Below are 21,795 nucleotides of genomic sequence, written 5' to 3'. Positions count from 1 at the left end.
ACCTCACCCACAGGTATATTTAGCTCTGCAATCCCGTCCCTAGTTCCATGAGAATGATTACACTTTTACAAGCCAGGGCGACTGGCAGGGCAGTAGGGCATCAATAGGGCAGTGTAGGGGCAGTAACCGGGGCAGGCTCGGGCCCCGACCTGATAAAGGACAGTCCCGGCCTTCCTATAAGCCTGGTCCGACGGGGACACCTCTCTGAGGGCCGACGGAATGTCCCTTTCCTCCCAGGACATCGGTTCAAGGGGTTGGCACTAGAGCGGAAGAGAAGGATTAGAGAAGGGGGGGGGGAGAGCGGAGCCCCCCAGAGAGAGACAGCAAGACCCGCGGCAGGATGCAGGAAGCGGGGGGTCAGAGGGTGAGCAAGAAAGCACCAAAGCGAGACTACACAGCAGCGTAAAAGCAGGTGATAGCGGCTAGGGTGGCATGGTGACCCCCGGTCAGTGCTGTGAGGCTAAAGGTGCAACCCCAACCTCGCTAACTCGTTCAGACTTAATGGGTAAGACCAGGGGAGACTTCCCAAGAAGTTCCAAGGTTTGTTTTTTTAATGGTGGGATTCAAAAATGGCCGCCAGAGCCAATAAACTGCGGTGATGTAGCAGGTGGCATTTTTTGGGTGGGTCACCAGCACGTCAGAGGTGTTTGAGCGCAGGGGTCCCGGCTGAATTAGAGGTATTAAGAGAGCAGCTGCAATTGCACCCCTCCCTCTGCCCCTCCCGCCCCCACGTGGCTTGCTGGGGGGGGGGGTTGTTTTTAGCCAAACGGTGCCCCAGCCAGAAGCGGATGGTGGTAGACTTTCGGCACATACAGGCAGGCAGCTCCCGCCCGGACATTGCGACCCTCTGGCAGACGGACACGTGGTGCCCCCGAAGCGCTCGGCCAAGCCACGACACGCCCGCGTGAAACAGCCGTGACGCTTGCCCTCCCCCCCATCTCCCCACCCCCCACATGCTGCTCTGCGGTGTGCAAAGTTACCGCTGCACCCATCAGGGTGATCTCGCAGCCCGAGTCCGGCGACGAGAGGTCTCCAGGTGTGTCTGTGACCGACTCCACGGGGCTGGCGTCTCCTCCGTGGCAAGGGGCCTCGCGGGCGTGAGGGTTAGGTTGGAGAAGGAGCCTCTCGGTTGGGTTGCTATCCGTTGCCTCCTCTCGGTGTCTCCGGTCCCCGGGCTGCATCACCGGCAGTGGGATGATGGTAGGCAACACAAAGTGATGAAACGGTGCATCCCAATCTCCCAACGCTGCCCCCTGAGACGACGTGGTCACCACCATCTCGTCTCTTCTGGCCAAGCTCGTACCACTGCTGTCCTCCATCACCTCGTCTTCTGAATCGTTAGCCGGATTCAGGGTGAGCTCCGTCCTTCCCAGTGAGGACACCGTCTGGCCTGTGGACCGTTCGCTGTCCACTCCCGTTGGCTCCAGAGGAGATCCCATCTCTTCATGGCATGTTTCCGAGCTGTCTTCTGGCTCCCTCTCCTCTTGGGTCCCGAGCAGCTCGTACCCAGACCTATCGCACCACAACAAATGTCTATCTTGCTCATCCCAAGTGACACCGACTGACCACTCTCTCCCTTCTTCTTCGTCACTGTCACCAGTGTCTTCCTCGGATGCGAGGTGACGTCTATCCACAAGCTCTGCAATGGTTTGGCAGACGCCTGGCTCTCTCTTCGCTATGTTTGGTGGGACAATGTTGTCCCCTCCATCTTCTCTCACGTGCTTGAAGGACATTTCCACTGCTCCCTCCATCTCCTCTCCCGGCTCTGATACTTTGCCCCTGCCCCAGGCCGTAGCTGCCTCTGCCTTGTCCCCCTTGGCTGGCCAGTCCTTGAAGTCCTCCGCTGGCGCCCCATCCGGAGCCGTCCTCGCCTTGCCAGCCCCACCGTTGCTGGTCACCATAACCAGACGCTCCTCCCTCTGCGTCACTCTGAACCTCCTCTCCGTGCCCCGCGACTGTGCAGGTCTCTCCGTCCCTCTCTCCTCTCGAAACTCCACCTTTCCCCGCTCCCCTCTCTCCTTGGGGAGCTGCTCTCCATGTTTTGGGGGCTCTTCATCTCCAGGGGGAGTATCCGGTCCAGAAGGCTGGACACTCTCTTTCTTCCCCGCCTCTTCAGGGGATGCCTGATCTTTCTCCTCGGGACTCTGCCTCTCTATAAAAACCCAATGCTCCGAGCCCTGCATTTTAACCGGAGCGAGAGGAGTTAGCGGCTGAAGTATAATGGTAGCGAGTAAGGTCGTTAGACTAGTCATTAGCTGACTCAGTGAATTTAATTAGGAACAGAGTTATTCATGTAACTGCCATAGTGCCGATCAGCGCACAGTCTCACGGAAGCTCACATTGAAATCAGTGGGATTTCCGTCTGCTAGTGCCCTGATCGGCACTATCGCAACCTAATGAATAACCCCAACTGTAAGGGGGAGAGATATACGGAGTCATTATATTCCCATCATTTTTATGGAGTACAATTTTGGGCACCGCTCCTTAGAAAAGACATTATGGAACTAGAGAGAGTGCAGAGAAGAGCCACCAAATTAATAAAGGGGATGGACAATCTAACTTATGAGGAGAGGCTAGCTAAATTACATTTATTTACATTAGAAAAGAGGCGTCTAAGAGGGGATATAATAGCTATATACAAATATATCCGGGGACAATACAAGGAGCTTTCAAAAGAACTATTCATCCCACGGGCAGTACAAAGGACTCGGGGCCATCGCTGAAGGTTGGAGGGAAGGAGATTTCACCAGCAACAAAGGAAAGGGTTCTTTACAGTAAGGGCAGTTACAATGTGGGATTCATTACCCATGGAGACTGTGATGGCAGATACAATAGATTTGTTAAAAAAAAGGTTGGACATCTTTTTAGAGAATAGAGGTATACAGGGATATACCAAATAAGTATACATGGGAAGGATGCTGATCCAGGGAGTAATGTGATTGCCAATTCTTGGAGTCAGGAAGGAATGTATTTTTCCCCTTATGAGATATCATTAGATGATGTGTCACTGGGGTTTGTGTTTGCTTCCTCTGGATCAGTATACTGCAAGTACGGATATAGGATAAAGTATCTTGTCTAAATTTAGCATAGGTTGAACTTGATGGACGCATGTCTTTTTTCAACCTCATCTACTATGTAACTATGTAACCCCACATGTACTCTCTGTACAAAAAGTACTAATTATGTAATCCAGCCCGATACAGAGTGTCTAAACACTGATAATGAATATGCCACACTGTATAATTATGTTGAGTATCTATACACCGATACTGAATGTGCCACGCTGCATAGTGGCGCTGAGTATCTATACACTGATAATGATCACGCCGCACTGTATAATGATAATGAGTATCTATACACTGATAATGAACACGCCACACATTATGATGGTGTGGAGTATCTCTAAACACTGACAATGAACACATCGCACTATATAATAATGCTGAGTATCTATACACTTATAATAAACATGCAGCGCTGTATAATGATCCAGAGTATCTATACACCGATAATGATCACGCTGCGCTGTATAATGATCATGAGTATCTATACACTGATAATGAACGCGCCGTGCTATATAATGATCCGGAGTATCTGTATACACTGATAATGAACACCCTGCGCTGTATAATGATGCTGAGTATCTATGCAGTGATAATGATCATGCTGCGCTGTATAATGATGCAGAGTATCTATACATTGATAATGAACCCGCCGCGCTGTATAATGCTGCAGAGTATCGCTATACATTTACATCTCCCTTGGCTGCCACGATGTGACACGTTCTTTGATTGCACAGTAATTATGAGGCTGGCGTTCGTCAGGCAGAGAAACACAAGGAGTGGATGTGCTGGGATTCAGTGCTCCCGGAGAAAAGCGAAACGCGCTCATTTTTCCCAGGATACAAAGCAGTAAAACACTTTCTCGAGTTTACCCGCTTTCTCGGGGTTACCTCTTTCTCGGGGTTACCGCTTTCTCGGGGTTACCTCTTTCTCGGGGTTACCTCTTTCTCGGGGTTACCTCTTTCTCGGGGTTACCGGGAGACGTTTAACTCGCCCGAAAATATTATTTTAACCTCGAAATTAAACTTTATCGAATGAAATTAAAAAAAACACCCGGGTCGGACATTTTAACCCCTCCCCCACCAGCGCGGTCTGCCACGCAAACGCCAAGGGGTTAAAATTCAGAGCCGTCAAACGGAGCCCCCTGATTGGTGGAAATCTTGCCTCTTATTTAACTCCTACACTGCCTAGGGCCACTCATTTCATACACAGGTAGAGAAACAGGAGGGTGGAGGGTGTAGTTGGGCGAGGGGGGGGGGCATTGTGATGTACTGGCGCAGAAGGGGTGTAGGGAGAGAGGGGGAGTGGGGCGTCAGGAGGGGGGTGGGGTGGAAATGCACCTCGGGGGAAGAGGCCACGCTTTTCTCTGTGAAAGTGTCCGAGTCCTGGGCAGCGGCAGCGTCAGGCTCCTCCTCTCGCCTCTCTGCGTCTTCTGTGTCCTGTTCGGGAAGGGACAGAGAGGACATGTGTTATACACACAGCGGCAGTGCCAGTCCCCCCCTCACACACACTACTACACCATGCCATGTATACACAGCACAGGTACAGCGCGGGCAGCGGCAGTGCCAGCCCCCCCCTCACACACACTACTACACCATGCCATGTATACACAGCACAGGTACAGTGCGGGCAGCGGCAGTGCCAGCCTCCTCACACACTACTACACCATGACATGTATACACAGCACAGGTACAGCGCGGGCAGCGGCAGTACCAGCCTCCCACTCACACACTACTACACCATGCCATGTATACACAGCACAGGTACAGCGCGGGCAGCGGCAGTGCCAGCCTCCCTCTCACACACTACTACACCATGACATGTATACACAGCACAGGTACAGCGCGGGCAGCGGCAGTGCCAGCCTCCTCCTCACACACACTAATACACCATGCCATGTATACACAGCACAGGTACAGCGCGGGCAGCGGCAGTGCCAGCCTCCTCACACACACTAATACACCATGACGTGTATACACAGCACAGGTACAGCGCGGGCAGCGGCAGTGCCAGCCTCCCCCTCACACACTCTACTACAGCTTACCATGTATACACAGCACAGGTACAGCGCGCGCAGCGGCAGTGCCAGCCTCCCCCTCATACATACTACTACACCATGACATGTATACCCAGCACAAGTACAGTGCAGGCAGCGGCAGTGCCAGCCTCCTCCTCACACACACCGCTACACCATGACATGTATACACAGCACAGGTACAGCGCGGGCAGTGGCAGTGCCAGCCTCTCACACATTACTAAACCATGCCATGTATACACAGCACAGGTACAGCGCGGGCAGCGGCAGTGCCAGCCGCCTCTCACACACTACTACACCATGACATGTATACACAGCACAGGTACAGCGCGGGCAGCGGCAGTGCCAGCCTCCCCCTCACACACACTACTACACCATGACATGTATACACAGCACAGGTACAGCGCGGGCAGCGGCAGTGCCAGCCTCCTCCTCACACTACTACACCATGACATGTATACACAGCACAGGTACAGCGCGGGCAGCGGCAGTGCCAGCCTCCTCCTCACACACACTACTACACCATGACATGTATACACAGCACAGGTACAGCGCGGGCAGCGGCAGTGCCAGGCTCCTCCTCACACACACTACTACACCATGCAATGTATACACAGCACAGGTACAGCGCGCGCAGCGGCAGTGCCAGCCTCCCCCTCACACACACTACTACACCATGACATGTATACCCAGCACAAGTACAGTGCAGGCAGCGGCAGTGCCAGCCTCCCCCTCACACACACTACTACACCATGACATGTATACCCAGCACAAGTACAGTGCGGGCAGCGGCAGTGCCAGCCTCCTCCTCACACACACTGCTACACCATGACATGTATACACAGCACAGGTACAGCGCGGGCAGCAGCAGTGCCAGCCTCTCACACACTACTACACCATGACATGTATACACAGCACAGGTACAGCGCGGGCAGCGGCAGTGCCAGCCTCCCTCTCACACACACACTACTACACCATGACATGTGTACACAGTACAGGTGCAGCGCGGGCAGTGGCAGTGCCAGCCTCCCCCTCACACACTACTACACCATGCCATGTATACACAGCACAGGTACAGCGCAGGCAGCGGCAGTGCCAGCCTCCCCTTCACACACTACTACACCATGACATGTATATCCAGCACAAGTACAGTGCGGGCAGCGGCAGTGCCAGCCTCCTCCTCACACACACTACTACACCATGACATGTATACACAGCACAGGTACATTGTGGGCAGTGCCAGCCTCCCCCTCACACACTACTACACCATGACATGTATACACAGCACAGGTACAGCGCGGGCAGCGGCAGTGCCAGCCTCCCCCTCACACACACTACTACACCATGCCATGTATACACAGCACAGGTACAGCGCGGGCAGCGGCAGTGCCAGCCTCCCCCTCACACACGCACTGACCTCCGGTTTGGGGGGTGAGGAGGTGGGTGAGGAGGGCCCTCTCCTCTCTTGCCCGTGCTCTCTGTGGACCAGTTTGCTGTTGGGCTGTTTCAGGGTTCTCTTCAGCTCGTTGATACTCGCTTGATGCTTCAACAGGACGTCTTGGGACTTGTCCAAGAACTGACCGTGGGATTACAAAATGGAGTCAATCACGCGGCGGTAACCCGTTTCTCCCAAAGTCTATGCATTGGGTAATGAATATACAATGATGCCGAGTATCTCTATCCATCTCCAGCCGCCCCCCAGAGTGTCCGCTCAGGTGACCCCTGCCCATTGAAAACCAAGCCTCGGGTGGGGGCTTTGGTAGGTTAGTCAAGGGGCAGAAGGTGAGGGGGCAGGAAGGAACAGGCGTGGGGGAAGAGAAGTTGGTGTGTAGCCGTGGGCGAGGCTTGGCGTCTGTTGGTGCTGGGGGTAGGATGCTGGGGGTGGGCTAAAAAGGTGGGGTTTGTGGTGGGTTCTAGGGGATTAGTAGGTGAGTGCTGAGGTGGGTGCCAGCTGTAAGGTGGTTGTTGAGGGTAAATGGGTGAGTTCTGAGTAGGTAGGTAGGTGAGTGCTTAGTTATGTAGGTGGGTCCTGAAAACAAGTAGGTGGTTGTTGGGGGTAGGTGGATGATTGGCGAGCTAGGTAGGTGGGTGCTGGTGGTAAATAGGTAGTTGTTGGGGGTGGGTGCTGGGCTAAGTAGGGGGGTTGGGATTGGCAGATGAGTGGAGGAAAGTAGGTTGGTGTTGGGGGTAGGTGGGCGAGTGCTGATTTAGGTAGGTTGGTGCTGGAGGTAAGTAGGTGGTTGTTGGGTGTAGGTGGGCGAGTGTTGAGTTAGGTAGGTGTGTGCTGGGTAAAAGTAGGTGGTTGTTGTGGGTAGGTGGATGAGTGCAAGATTAGGTAGGTGAGTGCTGGAGTTACGCAGGTGGGTGCTGGGTTAAATAGGGGGCTTGGGGGGAATGGCAGATGAGTGGAGGAAAGTAGGTGGTTGTTGGAGATAGGTGGGCAAGTGCAGGGTTAGGTAGGTGGGTGCTAGCGGTAAGCAGGTGGTTGTTGGGGGTAGGTGGGTGAGTGCAGGGTTAGGCAGGTGGGTGCTTGCATTAAGTAGGTGGTTGTTGGGGGTAGGTGGGTGAGTGCAGGTTTAGGCAGGTGGGTGCTGAAGGTAAGTAGTTGGTTGTTAGGGGTAGGTGGATGAGTGCAGGGTTAGGCAGGTGGGTGCTTGTGGTAAGTAGGTGGTTGTTGGGGGTAGGTGAGTGAGCGCCAAATTAGGTAGGTGGGTGCTGGAGGTAAGTAGGTGGGCACGTGCAGAGTTAAGTAGGTGTGTGCTGGAGGTAAGTAGGTGGTTGTTGGGGGTAGGTGGGCGAGTGCAGGGTTAGGTAGGTGGATGCTTGCGGTAAGTAGGTGGTTGTTTGGGGTAGGTGAGTGAGTGCCAGATTAGGTAGGTGGGCAAGTGCAGGGTTAGGTAGGTGGGTGCTGGAGGTAAGTAGGTGGTTGTTGGGGGTAGGTGGGTGAGTGCAGGGTTAGGTAGGTAGTATATAGGTGGGTACCTCCTGTTTGTGCCGGGGGGTGTTGTCTTGCTCCGACTGGCAGCGATAAGCAGGAAACAGAAGCAAGCGAGTGAGGGTTACAGCACAGACGTGTGCACACAGAAGACATGTGTGTATGCAGAAACATACGTGCACATATAGAGAAAATAACACGCATAGGCAAACAAGCAAAGCAGCCCAAAGAGGCACACAAGGTCAAAAAGGCACACACATACAGGTACATACACACACACACACACACACACACACGTATATACACACATACATGCACACGAGCACACACATACAGGTACATACACACATGCATGCGCACACACACATACAGATACAGTGCATAAATACTGTACATGCATGCACACACACACACAGATACATAAACACACACACATATATGCATGGGCAAACACACACACACACACACACACACACACACACACACACACACACACACACACACACACACAGATACAGTGCATAAATACTGTACATGCATGCACACACACACAGCAACTGTAAATATTACTGTATGTTCATTTGCATGTCTTAGACAGGTCTGCAACCCTGTCTTTCCCGATTGTCCCCCAGCATACAGCGCTTCCACTGCAGCAAGGGATTCTGGGAAATGACATGCACATGAGCACTCATGACACCACCTTTTGTCTCAAGCTCGTATTACACAAGCCAATCCTCAAGCCACTGCATGCTGTTTTAAACACAGCTTTTAGACAGAGGCTGGGATGAGATGCAAAGCCATTAAACCCACTCACAGACATGTTTCAACCTTGATGGGTATCATCAGTGTGAGGTTGGTCTTAATGGCAAAGCAGGTTTGAGACTAGACTAGGTATTCACCACTATTATAAAGGTGGGTAATTATTATGGTGGGTAAAAAAAGTGACAAAAACCCTCCACAGTAAAGCATAAAGCAACTGTAAATTATATATATATGCACACACACATACACAGGTACACACAAACAGGTACATATACACGTGCGCACACACAGACGGGTACATACACGCGCACACACACACACACACGCATGCGCGCGCACACACAGGTACATACACACACACACACACACACAAGCATGTACACACAGACACACAAATGCATGCGCGCACACACGCGCACAGACAGACAGAGACACATATACATGCATGTGCCCACACACACTCACAGACACAGGTACATACACACATAAATGCGCGCACACAAACACACCAATATCCACCTTCACACACGTGTCCCCCCTCACCTTCATCTCCTTGATTTTGGTTGGTGTGGTCACCTCCTCCTCCTCTCTCTCTCCCCGGGGACCCTCGTGGTTTTTCTCGGGTGTGGTCTCGTGGTTCTCGTTCACAGCCGCTGGGAAGGAGATCCCTGGGGGGAGGGGTGCACAGCAGAGGGGAAGGGGTGACACTGGGGTACAATGGCATTGGGGCAATATTATCAGGGGGTATCGCCCCCTGACAGAGTAAGTCGAGAAAATAGAAGGTACAGCACACAGCCAAGAAAATGGGTCCACGGAGGATATAATAATTATTTATTTATTAGGTCCAATTAAAAATTGGAGGTTTAACAGACCTGCTACGCGTTTCATGCAACGCACACGAAATGCGTAGGAGGTCTGTTATACCTCCAATTTTTAAATGGACCTAATAAATAAATAATTAGTATATCATCCTTGGACCCACTCTCTTGGCTGTGCGCTGTTCCCTCTATTTTTGCATATCCTTACCCTGCAACTAGCAGCACGCCTAACCCGGGGGCCCAGGACAGAGGCGTTTCATATCTGGGAGTATATTTATACTATTACTTCATGTGTTATAATAGAACCTCATTGGGATTGTCCCAGCCAGGATCACAGAGGAGTGGGCTTAGTCCCATTACTCTCTTCCGTCAGGGTTATATTGTCTCGAAACTTTCTTATCTGAGAGAGTAAGCCGGCCTCAGAGCCCGGAATGTGCTCTTCTCACACGCAGCCATCAATTGTCTTCCTCACAGAAATCTAACGGGGCTAACGGCAAAGATTCTGCTGCATTTGTTTTTTGTTACACTTCCCTGCATTCGAGTGTCTATTTATAAAGCGATGAGTAGACTGTTAGCTCTTTATAATAAAAAACATATACACAAGGCTGTAATTCTCTCACAAGCCCTCATTACAAAGGAAGCCCCCGTATAAGAACCCCCCCCCCCCCCCCGCCCCCTCTGCGTACCTCCTTCGAGGCTGTGCGACAGCGTGTACCGTTTGCTGGCCGTGCGCTTGAAGCTGGGGCCCGGCCGGTCGATGAGGGAGCTGGCCCGTTGCGTCTGCGCCTGTGTGCGCCCGCTGTACCGGAACTTCGAGCCCATTACCAGGAAGCCTTTGGGTGCTGGCTCCGGGGAGACGAGTCTGAGGGTGCGGGCGGGGAAGGGTTAAAATCAGGCCTTGCCTCTGTATGGTAACAGTGCCCACAGCTTTGTCTGACTCTGCTGTTCCTGTGCACACAGCTCTGCCTCCCTCTGCTTTGCCACCCTCTGCTGTTCCTGTGCCCTCAGCTTTTCCCTCCTCTGCTGTTCCTGCGCCCACAGCTCTGCCGTCCTCTGCTGTTCCTGTGCCCACAGCTCTGCCGTCCTCTGCTGTTCCTGTGCCCACAGCTCTGCCCACCTCTGCGGTGCCTCCCTCTGCTGTTCCTGTGCCCACAGCTCTGCCTCACTCTGCTGTTCCTGCACGCACAGCTCTGCCTTCCTCTGCTGTTCCTGTGCACACAGCTCTGCCTCCCTCTGCTTTGCCACCCTCTGCTGTTCCTGTGCCCTCAGCTTTTCCCTCCTCTGCTGTTCCTGCGCCCACAGCTCTGCCGTCCTCTATTGTTCCTGTGCCCACAGCTCTGCCTTCCTCTGCTGTTCCTGTGCCCACAGCTCTGCCCACCTCTGCGGTGCCTCCCTCTGCTGTTCCAGTGCCCACAGCTCTGCCTGACTCTGCTGTTCCTGCACGCACAGCTCTGCCTTCCTCTGCTGTTCCTGCACGCACAGCTCTGCCTGACTCTGCTGTTCCTGCACGCACAGCTCTGCTTTCCTCTGCTGTTCCTGTACTCACAGCTCTGCCTGACTCTGCTGTTCCTGCACGCACAGCTCTGCTTTTCTCTGCTGTTCCTGTGCCCACAGCTCTGCCTGACTCTGCTGTTCCTGCGCCCACAGCTCTGCCAGCCTCTGCTGTTCCTGGACGCACAGCTCTGCCAACCTCTGCTGTTCCTGTACGCACAGCTCTGCCTTCCTCTGCTGTTCCTGCATGCACAGCTCTGCCTGACTCTGCTGTTCCTGCACGCACAGCTCTGCCAGCCTCTGCTGTTCCTGCACGCACAGCTCTGCCTTCCTCTACTGTTCCTGCACTCACAGCTCTGCCTTCCTCTGCTGTTCCTGTGCCCACAGCTCTGCCAGCCTCTGCTGTTCCTGCACGCACAGCTCTGCTTTCCTCTGCTGTTCCTGTACTCACAGCTCTGCCTGACTCTGCTGTTCCTGCACGCACAGCTCTGCTTTCCTCTATTGTTCCTGCACTCACAGCTCTGCCTTCCTCTGCTGTTCCTGTGCCCACAGCTCTGCCAGCCTCTGCTGTTCCTGTACTCACAGCTCTGCCAACCTCTGCTGTTCCTGTTCTCACAGCTCTGCCAGCCTCTGCTGTTCCTGCATGCACAGCTCTGCCTTCCTCTGCTGTTCCTGCACGGACAGCTCTGCCAGCCTCTGCTGTTCCTGTACTCACAGCTCTGCCTGACTCTGCTGTTCCTGCACGCACAGCTCTGCTTTTCTCTGCTGTTCCTGTACTCACAGCTCTGCCTGACTCTGCTGTTCCTGCGCCCACAGCTCTGCCAGCCTCTGCTGTTCCTGGACGCACAGCTCTGCCAACCTCTGCTGTTCCTGTACGCACAGCTCTGCCTTCCTCTGCTGTTCCTGCATGCACAGCTCTGCCTGACTCTGCTGTTCCTGCACGCACAGCTCTGCCAGCCTCTGCTGTTCCTGCACGCACAGCTCTGCCTTCCTCTACTGTTCCTGCACTCACAGCTCTGCCTTCCTCTGCTGTTCCTGTGCCCACAGCTCTGCCAGCCTCTGCTGTTCCTGCACGCACAGCTCTGCCAGCCTCTGCTGTTCCTGTACTCACAGCTCTGCCTGACTCTGCTGTTCCTGCACGCACAGCTCTGCTTTCCTCTACTGTTCCTGCACTCACAGCTCTGCCTTCCTCTGCTGTTCCTGTGCCCACAGCTCTGCCAGCCTCTGCTGTTCCTGTACTCACAGCTCTGCCAACCTCTGCTGTTCCTGTACTCACAGCTCTGCCAGCCTCTGCTGTTCCTGTTCTCACAGCTCTGCCAGCCTCTGCTGTTCCTGCATGCACAGCTCTGCCTTCCTCTGCTGTTCCTGCATGGACAGCTCTGCCAGCCTCTGCTGTTCCTGTACTCACAGCTCTGCCAGCCTCTGCTGTTCCTGCACGCACAGCTCTGCCTTCCTCTGCTGTTCCTGTACTCACAGCTCTGCCAGCCTCTGCTATTCCTGCACGCACAGCTCTGCCTCCTCTGCTGTTCCTGCACGGACAGCTCTGCCAGCCTCTGCTGTTCCTGTACTCACAGCTCTGCCAGCCTCTGCTGTTCCTGCACGCACAGCTCTGCCTTCCTCTGCTGTTCCTGCACGGACAGCTCTGCCAGCCTCTGCTGTTCCTGTACTCACAGCTCTGCCAGCCTCTGCTGTTCCTGCACGCACAGCTCTGCCTTCCTCTGCTGTTCCTGTTCTCACAGCTCTGCCAGCCTCTGCTGTTCCTGTACTCACAGCTCTGCCTCCCTCTGCTGTTCCTGTACTCACAGCTCTGCCAGCCTCTGCTGTTCCTGCACGCACAGCTCTGCCTACCTCTGCTGTTCCTGTTCTCACAGCTCTGCCAGCCTCTGCTGTTCCTGTACTCACAGCTCTGCCTCTCTCTGCTGTTCCTGTACTCACAGCTCTGCCAGCCTCTGCTGTTCCTGCACGCACAGCTCTGCCATTCTCTGCTGTTCCTGCACGCACAGCTTTGCCATTCTCTGCTGTTCCTGTACACACAGCTCTGCCAGCCTCTGCTGTTCCTGTACTCACAGCTCTGCCATCCTCTGCTGTTCCTGTTCTCACAGCTCTGCCAGCCTCTGCTGTTCCTGTACTCACAGCTCTGCCATCCTCTGCTGTTCCTGTACTCACAGCTCTGCCTACCTCTGCTGTTCCTGCACGCACAGCTCTGCCATTCTCTGCTGTTCCTGCACGCACAGCTTTGCCATTCTCTGCTGTTCCTGTACACACAGCTCTGCCATTCTCTGCTGTTCCTGTACTCACAGCTCTGCCAGCCTCTGCTGTTCCTGTACTCACAGCTCTGCCATCCTCTGCTGTTCCTGTACTCACAGCTCTGCCAGTTTCTGCTGTTCCTGTACACAGAGCTCTGCCAGTTTCTGCGGTTCCTGTACACAGAGCTCTGCCACCTTCTGCTGTTCCTGTACACTCAGCTCTGCCGTCCTCTGCTGTTCCTGTACACACAGCTATATCAGTGCCCTACAACTCTCTGCTACTCCTGTACTGATGCCTCCGCCTGTGCACATTCTACACCTCTGTCACACTGCAGACCCCCCCACCGCAGACACACAATGATGTCACTGCTCCGCACAGCACCCTCTGCGCTCACCTGAAGAACGTGTGATTTTCTATGCACACTTTCCACAGACGCTTCGCCGATCGGTGATTGGGCAACTTAAATCCGATGGTACTCTCAAACTGCTCGTACTGAAACACAGGGGGCAGTAATACTCAGATAATACACACAGGTACCAGTCAGCAATACTCACACTATAAATAGGGGTACCGGTCAGCAATACTCACACTATACACAGGGGTACCGGTCATTAATACTCAGATAATACACACGGGTACCAGTCAGTAATACTCACACTAAACACAGGGGTACCGGTCAGTAATACTCAGATAATACACACGGGTACCAGTCAGCAATACTCACACTATACATAGGGGTACCGGTCAGCAATACTCACACTATATACAGGGGTACCGGTCAGCAATACTCACACTATACACAGGGGTACCGGTCAGTATTACTCAGATAATACACACAGGTACCGGTCAGCAATACTCACACTATACATAGGGGTACCGGTCAGCAATACTCACACTATACACAGGGGTACCGGTCAGCAATACTCACACTATACACAGGGGTACCGGTCAGCAATACTCACACTATACACAGGGGTACCGGTCAGTAATACTCACACTAAACACAGGGGTACTGGTCAGTAATACCCATACTATACACAGGGGTACCGGTCAGTAATACTCACACTATACACAGGTGTACCGGTCAGTAATACCCATACTATACACAGGGGTACCGGTCAGTAATACCCATACTATACACAGGGGTACCGGTCAGTAATACCCATACTATACACAGGGGTACCTTGTTCTCTCCACTCTTGCCCTCCCCCTTCCTCACCTCCCTCTTGCGCCCTCTTCCCTCACAGTTGCCCCCCAGCCCCCCCCCGCTTACCTCCCCCGGCCGGATCTTGATGTAGAAGTTGCTCCGCTTGTAGGAAATCTTTAGGATTTTGGGCCAGGCGAAGCGGTTGATCCGGAGTCGGTCTCTGTATATGAGCAGCCCGTTGGCACAAACCCCCAGCATGATGTCGATGCCCTCGGAGTCCTGCGGGTAAGAGGCGGGTTGAGCGTCAGGGGCGCATGGGGGAGGGCGTCGGGGGGGAGCGCGTCGGGACACAGGGCATTGGGCGCAGGGCAGAGGGGAGCAGGGGATGGGGTGGGGGCAGCAGGGAATGAGGTGCATCGGGGGGGCAGCAGGGAGCAAGGAATGGGCGCTGGCAGGGGATGGGGGTTGCAGGGAATGGGGGGCGGCAGGGAACAAAGAATGGGGGGGGAATCAGGGAGCAGGGAATGGGGGGGCATCAGGGTGCAGGGGTGTCACGGAGCAGGGGGGGGGGGGCGGCGGGGCACAGGGGTGGGAGCGCAGTGGGGTTGTAGGGAGCAGGGGGGGTGACAGTGGCAGAGGGGAGCAAGGGGACTCTTCTATTATTATTCCTCTCCCCCCTTACTTCTCCCCCTCCCCCCAATACCTTGGCATGATGAAGGTCCACCCCATACATTGACAGTTTCTTGGCGTTTTCTAGGAAATGTATTTCGGCTTCAGCGGGAGTCATCCCCCTGTGAGAGACAGACAGTGTCACACACACACACATCCCCCTGTGAGAGACACAGTGTCACACACACACACACACACACACACACACACACACACACACACACACACACACACACACACACACACACACATCCCCCTGTGAGAGACAGACACAGTGTCACACACACACATATCCCCCTGTGAGAGACACAGTGACACACACACACACACATCCCCCTGTGAGAGACAGACACAGTGTCACACACACACACACACATCCCCCTGTGAGAGAAAGACACAGTGTCACACACACACACACACATATCCCCCTGTGAGAGACAGACACAGTGTCACACACACATCCCCCTGTGAGAGACAGACACAGTGTCACACACACACACACACACACATCCCCCTGTGAGAGACAGACACAGTGTCACACACACACACACACACACACACACACACACACACTTCCCCCTGTGAGAGACTGAGACACAGTGTCACACACACACATCCCCCTGTGAGAGGCAGACAGTGTCACACACACACACACACCCACACATCCCCCTGTGAGAGACAGACACAGTGTCACACACACATATATCCCCCTGTGAGAGACACAGTGTCACACACACACACACACACACACACACACACACATCCCCCTGTGAGAGACAGACACAGTGTCACACACACACACACACACACACACACACACACACACACACACATCCCCCTGTGAGAGAAAGACACAGTGTCACACACACACACATCCCCCTGTGAGAGACAGACACAGTGTCACACACACACACACACACACACACATCCCCTTGTGAGAGACAGACACAGTGTCACACACACACACACACACACACACATATACCCCTGTGAGAGACAGACACAGTGTCACACACACACACACACTTCCCCCTGTGAGAGACTGAGACAGTGTCACACACACACATCCCCCTGTGAGAGACAGACACAGTGTCACACACACACACACACACACACACACACACACACACACACACACACACACGCACACATCCCCCTGTGAGAGACAGAGACACAGTGTCACGCGCACACACACACACACATCCCCTTGTGAGAGACAGAGACACAGTGTCACAAGCACACACACAGACACACAGACACACATCCCCCTGTGAGAGACAGAGACACAGTGTCACACACACACGCGCACACACACACATACATCCCCCTGTGAGAGACAGAGACACAGTGTCACACACACACACATCCCCCTGTGAGAGACAGAGAGGCAGTGTCACACACACACACACACACACACACACACACATCGCCCTGTGAGAGACAGACACAGTGTCACACACACACACATCCCCCTGTGAGAGACAGAGAGACAGTGTCACACACATCCCCCTGTGAGAGACAGAGACACAGTGTCACACACACAAATCCCCCTGTGAGAGACAGAGAGACAGTGTCACACACACACACACACATCCCCCTGTGAGAGACAGAGACACAGTGTCACACACACACCCCCTTGTGAGAGACAGAGAGACAGTGTCACACACGCACACACACACATCTCCCTGTGAGAGACAGAGACACAGTGTCACACACACACCCCCTTGTGAGAGACAGAGACACAGTGTCACACACACACACATCCCCCTGTGAGAGACAGAGACACAGTGTCACACACACACACACCTCCCCCTGTGAGAGACAGAGACACAGTGTCACACACACATCTCTGTGAGAGACAGACAGTGTCACACACACACACACACACACACACACACACACACACACACACACACACACCCCTCTGTGAGAGACAGAGACACAGTCACACACACACACACACACACACACACACCGTGTCACACACACACACACACACACACACACACACACACACACACACACACACACACACACACACACACACACCCCTGTGAGAGACAGAGAGACAGTGTCACACACACACACACACACACACACACACCCCTCTGTGAGAGACAGAGACACAGTCACACACACACACACACACCGTGTCACACACACACACACACACACACATACACCCCCCTGTGAGAGACAGAGAGACAGTGTAACACACACACAAACACACAGTGTCACGCACACACCCCTGTGAGAGACAGAGACACAGTGTCACACACACACACACACACACACACACACACACACACATCTCCCTGTGAGAGACAGAGAGACAGTGTCACACACACACATCCCCCTGTGAGAGACAGAGACACAGTGTCACACACACACACATCCCCCTGTGAGAGACAGAGACAGTGTCACACACACACACGCACACACGCACACACACATCCCCCTGTGAGAGACAGAGACACAGTGTCACACACACACACACACATCCCCGTGAGAGACAGAGAGACAGTGTCACACACACACACGCACACACGCACACACACATCCCCCTGTGAGAGACAGAGACACAGTGTCACACACACACACACACATCCCCGTGAGAGACAGAGAGACAGTGTCACACACACACACACACACACACACACACCCCTGTGAAAGACAGAGACACAGTGTCACACACACACACACAGTGTCACAAACACACACACACATCCCCGTGAGAGACAGAGAGACAGTGTCACATACACATCCCCCTGTGAGAGACAGAGACAGTGTCACACACACACACACAGTGTCACACACACACACACCCCTGTGAGAGACAGAGACAATGTCACACATGCATGTCCTCCTGTCACACACACACACGCGCGCGCAATTCCTCCTGTCACACACACACGCACGCGCGCGTCCTCCTGTCACACACGCACACATACGCACGCGTCCTCCTGTCACACACGCACGCGTCCTCCTGTCACTCACACACGCACGCGTCCTCCTGTCACTCACACACGCACACATGCACGCGTCCTCCTGTCACACACCCACACGCGCGCGTCCTCCTGTCACACACGCACACATACGTACGCGCGCGCGCGTTCTCCTGTCACACACACACACGCGCGCATCCTCCTGTCACACACGCACACATACGCACGCGTCCTCCTGTCACACACGCACGCGTCCTCCTGTCACTCACACACGCACGCGTCCTCCTGTCACACACACACACGCGCGCGCACGTCCTCCTGTCACACACACACGCACGCGCGCGTCCTCCTGTCACACACGCACACATACTCACGCGTCCTCCTGTCACACACGCACGCGTCCTCCTGTCACTCACACACGCACGCGTCCTCCTGTCACTCACACACGCACACATGCGCGCGTCCTCCTGTCACACACACACACACACGCGCGCATCCTCCTGTCACACACGCACACATACGCACGCGTGCGCGCGTCCTCCTGTCACACACGCACGCACGCGTCCTCCTGTCACTCACACACGCACACATGCGCGCGTCCTCCTGTCACACACACACGCACGCGCGCGTCCTCCTGTCACACACGCACACATACGCACGCGCGCGCGCGTCCTCCTGTCACACACACACACGCGCGCATCCTCCTGTCACACACGCACACATACGCACGCGCAAGCGCGTCCTCCTGTCACACACGCACGCACGCGTCCTCCTGTCACTCACACACGCACACATGCGCGCGTCCTCCTGTCACACACACACGCACGCGCGCATCCTCCTGTCACACACGCACACATGCGCGCGCGTCCTCCTGTCACACACGCACGCACGCGTCCTCCTGTCACACACACACGCACGCGCGCGTCCTCCTGTCACACATGCGCGCGCGCGTCCTCCTGTCACCCACGCACGCGTCCTCCTGTCACTCACACACGCACACATGCGCGCGTCCTCCTGTCATACACACACGCACGCGCGCGTCCTCCTGTCACACACGCACACATGCGCGCGCGCGCGTCCTCCTGTCACACACGCACGCACGCGTCCTCCTGTCACTCACACACGCACGCGCGTCCAGTACCTGTACGTCTTGTGCAGCTCCACCACTCGCTCCTCCAGCTCGCGCGTCTGGTTGGGGGAGAAGCGCAGTTCGCTCACGTAATTCCCATGATGCTCTTCAGGGTCACAGTCTCCCAGCTCCGCCTGCACCGTGTACGACCCCAGCAGGGCATGCGTGACAAAGGAGCAGGGCAGGCGCCCACTGATGATGTCAGCGCGCAGCTGCAGGCACAGGTAATACCTGCGGGGAGAGGCGGGTTTAAACAACACACGTAATGACAGGCGCAGGCACGCAGAGACAGGCGCAGGCACGTAGAGACAGGCACAGGCACGTAGAGACAGGCGCAGGCACGTACAGACAGGCGCAGGCACGTACAGACAGGCGCAGGCACGTACAGACAGGCGCAGGCACGTACAGACAGGCGCAGGCACGTACAGACAGGCGCAGGCACGTACAGACAGGCGCAGGCACGTACAGACAGGCGCAGGCACGTACAGACAGGCACGTAGAGACAGGCGCAGGCACGTACAGACAGGCACGTAGACACAGGCGCAGACGCGTATAGACAGGCATGTACACACACACGCGCAGGCGCATACACAGGCGCACATACAGACATATACAGGTACACACACACACACATACACAGGCGCACGTACAGACATATACAGGTACACACACACATACACAGGCGCACGTACAGAAATATACAGGTACACACACACACATGTGCACACACACATGCGCACGCGCATGTACTGACATATACAGGTACACACACACATACACAGGCGCACGTACAGAAATATACAGGTACACACACATGCGCACGTACAGACATATACAGGTACACACACATGCGCACACACACATGCGCACGCGCACGTACTGACATATAGAGGTACACACACACATACACAGGCGCACGTACAGAAATATACAGGTACACACAGATGCGCATGTACAGACATATACAGGTACACACACATGCGCACACACACATGCGCACGCGCACGTACTGACATATAGAGGTACACACACACATACACAGGCGCACGTACAGAAATATACAGGTACACACACATGCGCACGTACAGACATATACAGGTACACACACATGCGCACACGCACGTACAGACATATACAGGTACACACACACATACACAGGCGCACGTACAGACATATACAGGTACACACATGCGCACGTACAGACATATACAGGTACACACACATGCGCACACGCACGTACAGACATATACAGGTACACACACACATACACAGGCGCACGTACAGACATATACAGGTACACACATGCGCACGTACAGACATATACAGGTACACACACATGCGCACACACACATGCGCACGTACTGACATATAGAGGTACACACACACATACACACCTTGTAATATCCTCTGTGAGTTGCGCTGGGTCTGGGGGATAAAACTTTACTGTGAAACCAAAAGTCCACGGACCACCTGAGGGAGGGAGAGAGAGTGAGAGAGACAGTGTGAGAGAGGAAGGAAGAGAGTGAGAGAGAGGGAGGGAGAGACAGAGAGAAACAGTGGGAGAGGGAGTGAGAGACAGAGAGAGGGAGAGACAATGAGAGAGAAGGATTGAGAGAGAGTGAGAGAGACAGTGTGAGAGAGGAAGGAAGAGAGTGAGAGAGAGGGAGGGAGAGACAGAGAGAAACAGTGGGAGAGGGAGTGAGAGACAGAGAGAGGGAGAGACAATGAGAGAGAAGGATGGAGAGACAGTGAGAGACAGTGAGAGAGAGTGAGAGAGACAGTGTGAGAGAGGAAGGAAGAGAGTGAGAGAGAGGGAGGGAGAGACAGAGAGAAACAGTGGGAGAGGGAGTGAGAGACAGAGAGAGGGAGAGACAATGAGAGAGAAGGATGGAGAGACAGTGAGAGAGAGTGAGAGAGACAGTGTGAGAGAGGAAGGAAGAGAGTGAGAGAGAGGGAGGGAGAGACAGAGAGAAACAGTGGGAGAGGGAGTGAGAGACAGAGAGAGGGAGAGACAATGAGAGAGAAGGATGGAGAGACAGTGAGAGAGAGTGAGAGAGACAGTGTGAGAGAGGAAGGAAGAGAGTGAAAGAGAGGGAGGGAGAGACAGAGAGAAACAGTGGGAGAGGGAGTGAGAGACAGAGAGAGGGAGAGACAATGAGAGAGAAGGATGGAGAGACAGTGAGAGAGATGGAGGGAGAGATAGCGAGAGTGAAAGAAGGATGGAGAGACAGTGAGAAAGAGAGGGAGGGAGAGACAGTGAGAGAGAGGAAGGAAGAGAGTGAGAGAGAGGAAGGAAGAGAGTTAAAGAGAGGGAGGGGGAGACAGAGAGAGGCAGTGGGAGAGGGAGTGAGAGAGAGAGGGAGACAGTGAGAGAGGGGGAGAGACAGTGAGAGTGAGAAGGATGGAGAGACAGTGAGGAAGAGAGAGGGAGAGTGAGAAAGAGAGAGGGAGGGAGGGAGAGACAGAGAGAGACAGTGGGAGAGGGAGTGAGAGACAATGAGAGAGAAGGATGGAGACAGTGAGAGAGAGGGAGAGACAGTGAGAGTGAGAAGGAT

The 21,795-nt window shown here is 54.3% G+C and overlaps 1 protein-coding gene across 15 annotated transcripts in view; it reads right to left on the bottom strand.

The window, feature by feature from the left end:
* Positions 1-21,795, bottom strand: part of EPB41L1 (erythrocyte membrane protein band 4.1 like 1) — an 88,022-nt gene that overhangs the window by 23,314 nt on the left and 42,913 nt on the right. For 9 of the 15 annotated variants that reach the window (XM_075571874.1, XM_075571872.1, XM_075571875.1 and 6 more), the window contains exons 6-17: positions 20,635-20,710; positions 19,253-19,471; positions 15,201-15,288; positions 14,624-14,776; positions 13,745-13,842; positions 10,299-10,474; positions 9,338-9,462; positions 8,080-8,115; positions 6,515-6,673; positions 4,403-4,501; positions 981-2,177; positions 150-260 (exon numbers count right to left, since the gene is read on the bottom strand). In XM_075571874.1, the coding sequence (XP_075427989.1) occupies positions 150-260; positions 981-2,177; positions 4,403-4,501; positions 6,515-6,673; positions 8,080-8,115; positions 9,338-9,462; positions 10,299-10,474; positions 13,745-13,842; positions 14,624-14,776; positions 15,201-15,288; positions 19,253-19,471; positions 20,635-20,710 (2,537 nt within the window). The remainder of the gene's footprint in view (positions 1-149; positions 261-980; positions 2,178-4,402; positions 4,502-6,514; positions 6,674-8,079; positions 8,116-9,337; positions 9,463-10,298; positions 10,475-13,744; positions 13,843-14,623; positions 14,777-15,200; positions 15,289-19,252; positions 19,472-20,634; positions 20,711-21,795) is intronic. The other 6 variants (XM_075571878.1, XM_075571880.1, XM_075571881.1 and 3 more) reach the window with 4 other exon arrangements.

The sequence above is a fragment of the Ascaphus truei genome, chromosome 15, assembly GCF_040206685.1.
Source record: "Ascaphus truei isolate aAscTru1 chromosome 15, aAscTru1.hap1, whole genome shotgun sequence".
Classification (NCBI taxonomy): domain Eukaryota; kingdom Metazoa; phylum Chordata; class Amphibia; order Anura; family Ascaphidae; genus Ascaphus; species Ascaphus truei.
Note: the sequence above shows the minus strand (reverse complement) of the source record. Positions and strands in the feature narration are given on the sequence as shown.